At 39.5% G+C, this 8,919-nt stretch overlaps 1 protein-coding gene across 1 annotated transcript in view; it reads left to right on the plus strand.

Annotated features, from left to right (window-relative positions):
• The first annotated feature begins 722 nt into the window (after positions 1 to 722).
• Positions 723 to 8,919, plus strand: part of PRIM2 (primase, DNA, polypeptide 2 (58kDa)) — a 407,781-nt gene continuing 399,584 nt past the window's right edge. The window contains exons 1-3 of the mRNA XM_006835743.1: positions 723 to 876; positions 5,841 to 5,944; positions 7,823 to 7,902. Coding sequence (XP_006835806.1) covers positions 726 to 876; positions 5,841 to 5,944; positions 7,823 to 7,902 — 335 coding nt within the window. The 5' untranslated portion in view covers positions 723 to 725. The remainder of the gene's footprint in view (positions 877 to 5,840; positions 5,945 to 7,822; positions 7,903 to 8,919) is intronic.

The following is an 8,919-nucleotide window of genomic DNA, read 5'->3' on the forward strand; positions in this document are numbered from 1 at the left end:
AACTTGGTGCTATTGCAGGTAAGTGAAACTCCTGCGGATTTTAGGGCGGAGAGCATTACTGGGCTGAGTCTTGCTGCTGCTGCGGTGATATGCTGATAGTTTGGAACTGCTGACTGTGAGGTTAGCAGCCCCTTTTGAAACTACTAAAGGGAGAGCACTTTGCGCGCAGTGGGAGCAGGTCTGACTGATGGGGAATGAGATGTTGTTAGTTTAAGGGCAGAGACTTGGGTACCGATGAGGCAGGGTTGAAGCGAGATGAGTTCGCTGGAGTGGTGGGCCATCGGAGTGGAAAAATCCCTAAAAGTGTTTTTACTGGGCCTGATTGGGTCCATCAAGTCACTTTTCTAGTTAAAATTTACGGTGTCTTCCTCCGAGTTCAGCGTTGAGGCCCATATAAAACCTTGTCTCTTGGGACTACGGGATCTCAGGTGGTGGTAACATAACACCTTTCATGAGCAGCACTGCCACATGACATTCATATTGCTGGAAGTTAGGATCACCACCCTTCACCCATGACAAAATCATCATAGTTGTGTTTTAGAGAAATCTGTAAAATACAGGAAAACACCACCCAGAGATTCCCACCGGTTAACATTTTGTTCATTCCTTTCAACTTCAGATTATTTTTTCTGTGCAATGTGGGTTTATTTTTGTTGGTTGCTTTCTCTTCAATACCATTTGTCATCATTTTAACTTTTTTTGTGCCTCTTTACAAGGTAACCAAGATGCAGTTTTCTGGAAAGCGGAAGAATCTGGGCTTGACAGGTGACCAGAGAAGTGCTTCCTATCCTCATAGCCTTCAGTTTTACCTTCAGCCGCCATCTGAAAACATATCTTTGATAGAGTTTGAAACCTTGGCTATTGATAGACTTAAACGTAAGTAATATTTAAGGTGGAGTCCTGTTGGCGGCGCTGTGGGTTAATGCGCCAGACTGCAAAGCTGTTTGAACTGCAAGGTGGGCGCTTCAAGCTCACCAGCTGTTCCTCTGAAACCCTATACAAGGTTACTATGGGTTGTTACTGACTCCACCACACTTACCAACAACAATGACAACAATATTTAAGGTAGAATTAATATTTTCTTGAGAAGCTCACTTATGTTTTGTGGGAATGAATGAAGATCCCCCCTCCCCACACACTTCTTTCAGCCAATTCAAATAGCAAATGGGCTTGCTATTTGCTCATTTACTGTAAAAATGCATATTTTTTGAGCTTTGTTGTTATTGTTATGTGCCATGGAGTCGGTTCTGACTCATAGCGACCCTGTACAGGGTTTCCGAGGCTGTAAATCTTTACGGGAACAGAAAGCCTCATCTTTCTCCCACGGAACCGCTGGTAGTTTCGAACTACTGACCTTGTGGTTAGCAGCCCGATTCGTAACCACTACGGTACAAGATTAGATGGCAGGAATTTTGAGATGAATAATATAATTCCCATCTTTATTGATGCTATACTCTTGTACATGGTGACAGACGTCCAAAGTAATGTAATTTTAGAATTTTAATTGCTCTAGTAGAAATAATAGTGGTAGTGAAGGACATAATTGGGAATTACGAACTTAGTCTGACTAAGTATGCTTGTGTTGTTGTTAAGTCCTGTTGAGTTGGTTCCGACTCATAGCAACCCTGTATAGGGTTCTGAAGACCATTTGCTGGATTTGAAGTACCAACCACATGGTGAGCAGTTCAGTGCTGATTTCACAGTGTCACACCAAGAATTTAGTATGCTTGTTGTTGTTAAGTGCCATTGATTCAGTTCTGACTCATAGCGACCCTGCATAGAGTTTCTGGAAAGTGACTGGTGGGTTTGAACCACTGACCTTGTGGAATCCAGTGCGTTATCCTGCTGCACCACACCAGGACTCTGGTATGCTTGTTATAGAAGTTGAAATGTGATCTGCATATTGAAGGATGTTTTTTCCAGGTGAACAAACACAGGTTTAGAAGCACTAAAGAGACTAGTAATTAAGGGAACAATGACAAAGTCAGGGTGGCTGGAGAAGTGTGAATAATGACATGTGCCATCCTCATGTGTAATACTGGTGTGTAAGCAGCTCTCCTGGGTGCCTATTTATCCTTTGTTGATGGGTGAAATGAATGGCTGGGCATGAACTGAGGCAGAAATAGCATTATCTTGAGACTTACATTCCAGTATATTCTTTTGGGAAAATCAGAAGGACAGGTGAGATACTGTTAATCATTTTTAGAGGACCAGGATGAGAACTACTAATACAGAGAGAAGGACAATACATGTTTGTTGAATCAAAGAGTGAAGGCATGGGATAGAAGGGTTTTAGTGAGGATGCTTACCAGTGTCAGATGTGTTGTGTGGATTAGACTGAAGGCTAATCCATGACTGAAAGCTTTTCCTTGGGTTTGGCACTTAAGAGGTAAAATGGTCAGAACGTGAATTAAGGTGTTGACAGTGACAGTGGTAGGAAGGGAGAGATTTAGGGGTACTTTATGAGCTGTCTAGGAGCCCACTCATCTGTCCATGGTGACTTGTGTATTGCTGTGATGCTGGAAGCTATGCCACTTGTATTTTAAATACCAGCAGGATACACCCATGGTGGAAAGGTTTCAGCTGAGCTTACAGGTAAGACAGACTAACAAAAAAGGAGAGATAGACTACATCTGAATGTTTAGCAACTGAAAATCTTATGAGTAGCAGGGAAACACTGTCTGGTGAATACTGAAACATGTTGAAAAGCTTGAGTATTGTCAGACATAGTGCCACACAGGTTAGAAGGCACTCAAAATGTGACTGGGGAAGAGCTGCCTCCTCTAAGTAGAGTTGTCCGTGATGACATGAATGGAGTAAAGCTTTCGGCACATTGATTTCGTGATGGGATATAATTCAAAATGAGGAGAAACAGCTGTAAACATCCATTAATAATTGGAAAATGGAATGTATGAAGTATGAATCTAAGAATATTGAAAGTTGTGAATGAAATGGAATGCGTAAAGTTCTGTATCCTAGGCATTAGTGAGCTGAAGTGGGCTGTTATTGGCTATTTTGAATCAGACAGTCAATGTTTTACTATGCTGGGATGACAAATTGAAGAGGAATGGTGTCACATTTGTTCAGAAGAACATGTCAAGATTTATCTTAAAGTATAATGCTGTCTGTGATAGGATAATATCCATATACCTATAAAGAAAACCAGTTGATAGCACTATTATTCAAATTTATACACCAACTACTAAATGAAACAGGAGAATTTTTCCAATTTCTTTAGTCTGATATTGATTAAAAAATGCAGTCAAAATGTATTGATAATTACTGCTGATTAGAATGTAGAGATTGGAAACAAAGAGGGGGGATCAGTAGTTGGAAAATATGACCCTGGCGATAAACATGATGCTGGAGATAGCATGATAGAATTTTGCAATACCAGAGACTTGTTCATTGCAAATATCTTTAAAAAAACAACATAAAAGACAACCTTGTACATGAACCACACCAGATGAAATGCACAGAAATCAAATTGGCTATATTTGTGGCAAGGGATACCAGAAAAGGTCCTGTAGGATAAGCACTGGACAGTTAACCACAAGGATGGTAGTTCAAACCCATTAGCTTCTCTGAGAGGAAGATGAGCTTTTTGCTCCTGTAAAGATTTACAGCCTCAGAAACCCTATACTGGGTTGCTGTGATTCGTAATTGACTCTGTGGCAGTGGATAGGTTATAAGACATCAGGAGCTATGGGGTCACGGTGGGTTGACATTGGTCTGCTAACTGAAAGGACAGTGGTTTGAAAACACCAGTTGCTCCATAGGGGAAAGATGAGGCAACCTGCTCCCATAAAGATTTATATATTTCTGAAACCCTAGGGAGCAGTTCTCTTACTATTGGGTTGTTATAAGTTGGAATGGACTTGACTGCAGTGGGTTTATTGTTCTTTGTGAGTTATGTTCGATAGGGTTTGGTGAGTATTGGATATGAAGAGTGAGGGGGCCGGGGTAGCTAAAGATCCTGCTTCGTTGATCTGGTGGATTGTTGTTGTTGTCAGGTGCCATCGAGTCGGAACCGACTCATAGCGACCCCTTGCGCAGCAGAACGAAACAATGTCCGATCCTGGGCCAACCTCACTACTGCTGCCACACTTGAGTCCATCAATGATGCCACCTGGCCAATCCATCTCATTGGGGGTCTTCCTCTTTTTCTCTGACCCTCCACCTTACCCAGCATGACATCCTTCTTCAGCGACTGTTCCCTCCGGACAATATGTCTAAAGTATAAGAGATGAAGCTTAGCCATCTTGGCCTCCAAGGAGCACTCTGGCTGCACTTATTCCAAAACAGAGCTATTGGTTCTTTTGGCAGTCCATGGCACTTTCAGTATTCTCCTCTAACACCACAACTCAAAGGCATCAATTCTTCTACGATCTTCCTTATTCATCTGGTGGATAGAGACTCAGAAGGAGTAGAATTGAGGGGATGATAATTAATTTGATTTGGGACAACATAATTTGGTGTTGCCTGTGGAACCATCATGAGTTCATGTTTAGGAGGTTTTCATTCTTGAGTTAAAAAATGCTTCTCCTACTGATGGAAGCAATATTCATTTGGGGAAGAATGAAGGGCTTTGGGAACTTTTGGGAAGTTGTTGTTAAGTACCATGGAGTTGGTTTCGACTCATAGTAACCCTGTACAGGGTTTCCGAGGCTGTAAATCTTTATGGGAGCAGAAAGCCTCATCTTTCTCCCGCGGAACGGCTGTTACGATGAGGTTAGCAGCCCGATTCATAACCACTATGCTACCAGAGCTCCTTTTTGGGGAGTATATGATATTGATTCAAGACCTCATTTGGATGGTTGACTGACCCTGGTCTTTACTGATGTATCTTCTTCTTTGCTAAAGATCAGAAAATATTTTTTTTTTTTTGTCTTTGCTGAAAAGATGCTCTGACCTTGTGAAGATTTAGTCTCAGAAACTCGAAAGAGCAGTTCTACTCTGTCCTATAGGCTCGCGGAGTCGGAATCGATTCGATGGCAGTGGATTTCTTTTGTCTTTTTTTTTTTTCTTTCTTTTTTTGAATAAATGAAGCCGACTTCTTTAGTAGCTCCAAATGAGGCATGCATTGTAAATTGTTGTTGTTGTTGTAGTTGTTGCCGTCGAGGTGATCCCAACACATAGCAACCCTGTGTAGGGTTTCCAAAGCAGCTGATGAGCTTGAGCCACCAACCTTGCAGTTCAAATGGCTTTGCAGTCTGGCGCATTAACCCACAGCGCCACACCAGGACTCCGCAATGTAATTACTGGAGATTTAATTTTTTTATGCCCTGATACTCTGGAAAAGTATATTTCTTTCCTTATCAACATTGGTTCAATATCGCAGCGATTATCTTCTTCGTTGAGAATTAGTTAATGTCAGATGTTATGGGACATGGATAGTTTCTTCAAGTAAATTGAGATTGTCCTTTTACCAACATGTAATTTATATGATATATTTGCAGAAAATAGAACTTCCAGTAGCCTTTATAAACATGGAATTGTGGAACTACTAAGGGATCCTAGATTTTATTTTGTTTTAGGTTTATTTTTAAAAAATAATCTTGCACTACTTTGTTGTTGTTGTTGTTAAGTGCCATCGAGTCGGTTCCGACCCATAGCGACCCTGTACAGGGTTTCCGAGGCTGTAAATCTTTACGGGAGCAGAACGCCTCATCTTTCTCCTGCGGAGCAGCTGGTAGTTTGGAACTGCTGAACTTAAGGTTCGCAGCCCAATTTGTAACCACTACGCTACCAGAGCTCCTTGTGGAAGATGTTGTATAGGGTTGTTAGGGAACGTCTTTGTTATACTATTATTACACATATTATTTCTCTGTCCTTTTTAGTGCTAAAATCAGTTGAAAATCTTGGTGTAAGCCATGTGAAAGGAAGTGAAGAATACCAGAATAAGTTAGAGAATGAACTACGAAAGCTCAAGTTTTCTTTCAGAGTAAGTAAAAGAAGGGAAAAAAAACCTTTCCGTTTGTATATACTTGAGAATTGAGTATCTGTTGTGGGAAAGGTGTTGTATTAGGCACAGGGGTTTTAAAAAGACTAACATAGACTGCCTGAGGAAACCTTCAGGTGATAACAATATGGTAGTATTTCTCATCCTTTGCCTTATTGATATTTGAGCCTTATAATTCCTTATTGTGGGAGAAGTCCTCTCCATTTTTGGATGTATAGTAGTACCCTTGGCTCTACTTTTTAGAACGTATTAGTAGTATCCTCCTTGCAGTTGTGACAACCGAACGTTTCTTCAGCTATTGCTAAATGTCTCATAGGAGCAAAATTGTGCAGGGCTGAGCAGCAGTGCAACACAGAATGATAAATGCTGCTATTGGAAGTATGTTCCAGGCAGTCTAAGAGCACATATAAGGGTAAATCTAAAAGTATTGCTGTAAAAATTATAGAAACCTTTATTAAAAATACCAAAATGTGAAGCTATTGCTGCTCCATTTATCTTCCATCTAGGCCTGTAAACTTCTGAAGCTGGTATTTCTAGCTCTTTAACCCATTCCCAAAGAATTCTATGCTCTTTGATTTACACCATGTCAAATCGACAGCCTTGGCATCCTCAAGAAACTAAAATTGTGTTCCTTTAAATGTTCTTTGAGTTTGGGTAACAAAAGGAAATAATGGGAAAGTTCAGGGCTATAGGGTGACTAGGTGAGGTTTCCCAAGGAAATTCTTATAGGGTAGCCCTTGCTACTACTGAATGAGCAAGTGCATTGTCATGATGGAAAATTTTTGCATACCATTCCTGGCCTTTTCTCAGAAAAGCAATTATCAAATTTTTAAAAACTTTTTCATAATGAGCTCCATGATTGTCCTGGGTCCTTTGAGAAAGCTATCAAAATTTGTCTTTTGGAATCCTAAAAACATTTTTCTATAACCTTCTAAACTGACCTCTCTGCATAAATTTAACTGACTCAGAAAATGCCACCATTTTGATTGGACATTTTTGTCTGGATTGATTTGGTAAATCCAAGACTTTTTCCCAGTTACGATTTGTTCCATAAAATCATCTTCACTTTGTTCTTGCTTAAAATAAGACTGGTGCGAAAAAAGCCAGGGAAGTTGCCCTGAGGAATTTGAATAAGGATTAATTTGCATTGGCAAGGGTCCAATTGAGGTTAGAAGTCATGGATTTTACAACGTATTATTAGAATTTGTGTATTTTTAATCCAGAAGGACTCTGTTTTGGGGCTAGTACTTACTGCATACTCTGTAGTACTTTTGGATCAGAAATACACAAATTCTAAAAATATACGGTGTTTGAGCTGCAAGGTGGGTGGTTCAGGCTCACCAGCCGCCCCTTGGAAACCCTATACAGGGTTGTTGTGGGTCAGAACTGGCTTGACAGCACTTAACAACAACAACAACTGCAGAGTATAGCTGTAGATGTATTTAGAATTTAGATTTTACCAGGTGACTGAGATGGATGATGAGGGCTTATGTAAGAAGCCAGAGGAGGGCGTCTTAAAACCTTCATGGAATAAATTTGATTATCTCTTATTTCCATTTTCCCACAAACTTTTTGAAATTCTCTTGTAGTTGAATGTTGGGTACCCTGGGCATAGTCTGGATAAAAAAGTTATGAGAGGCTGATATATAGGATAGAAACGGGGTTCAAACCCAGGAGGGCTTGTTAAGATTAGTCCAGTTCTCAGTTTCACCTGACTACTATAGCCCAGAAAGCACATTATGAAATTTTGTTTTTGAAACTTTTACTTCATCATTAATTTATATGGACTCACCGTTTCTTTGTATGTCTTACCATTTTAATGCATTTATTTTACTCATTTGTTATTTTTTTTTTTTTAAGGAAAGCCTAACAGATGAATATGAACCACGAAGAAAAGATCATATTTCTCACTTTATTTTGCGCCTTGCTTATTGCCAGTCGTGAGTATACTGTTACGCTTTCATAGTCAAATCTACTTTCTTGGTCTATAAATTGGTGCATGGAGAGTTGACGTGTGAATTGGTGAATGTAGGAAAATTCAGAATAACATCAGGGACCAGTAGTACATGGGTTAATAATCTTTGATGTATTTCCAACCATTTTTACTACTCATCCTTCCCATTTACAGTTTTTAATTATAAATGACTATTTTTGCTTTTGCTTTCATGTGCTAGTACTGATGTCAGGATTGGGTTCTCTTTAACATTGTTTTCCCAAGTACCTATCCCAAAGAATACACTACTGTTTACTTTGTACAATAAGCCTTTTCCCCTTGATGGTTAGAAGACAAGAGGTTAAATGTACCATATTTTTAAGGTATCAACCCCCTTTATGGAAAGATCAATAAAGACTGAATTAAACTTTAAGATTTGAACACTATTGTAGTGAATTGTTTGAGACAAGTTTTATACTAAAAATACATAGAAAAAATTCCTATTGTAATAGTTTTTACCTGTTGAAACACTTTATGGGAAAGATTTTTTATTTAAGATTTAAAGTTGGAAGGGATTTTATTAGGAAAAAGTGACGTTTATAAGAAACAAACACATACTTGACTCTGATAAATTTTTAGAAGTTGAAATGTCTAGGCCCATTCGTTAAAAGACAGCTTCCTGTGGGTAGTTGGTTCTTTTAAGTCAATAGTGCCACCCAGAGGGAGAAGAAGTTAATTGCTTTTTTTCCTTTATGTATTTTCTTCCTTATTAATTTGACCAAGTAATATATCTTGTTTTATGCTGTTGAGTTGGTTTCGATTTATAGTGACTCTGTACAGGGTTTCTGTAAATCTTAGGGGAACAGAAAGCCTCTTGTTTCTCCAGTGGAACAGCTGGTGGGTTGTGAATTGCTGACCTTGTTGGTAGCAGACCAGTGCTTATTCATGAAAAAAACCCAACAATGTGTGTGTATATATGCTACCAGAGCTCTCTCTCTCTCTCTCTCTCTCTCTCTCTCTCTCT

The sequence above is a fragment of the Chrysochloris asiatica genome, unplaced genomic scaffold (assembly GCF_000296735.1).
Source record: "Chrysochloris asiatica unplaced genomic scaffold, ChrAsi1.0 scaffold00019, whole genome shotgun sequence".
In the NCBI taxonomy this organism is placed as follows: Eukaryota; Metazoa; Chordata; class Mammalia; order Afrosoricida; family Chrysochloridae; genus Chrysochloris; species Chrysochloris asiatica.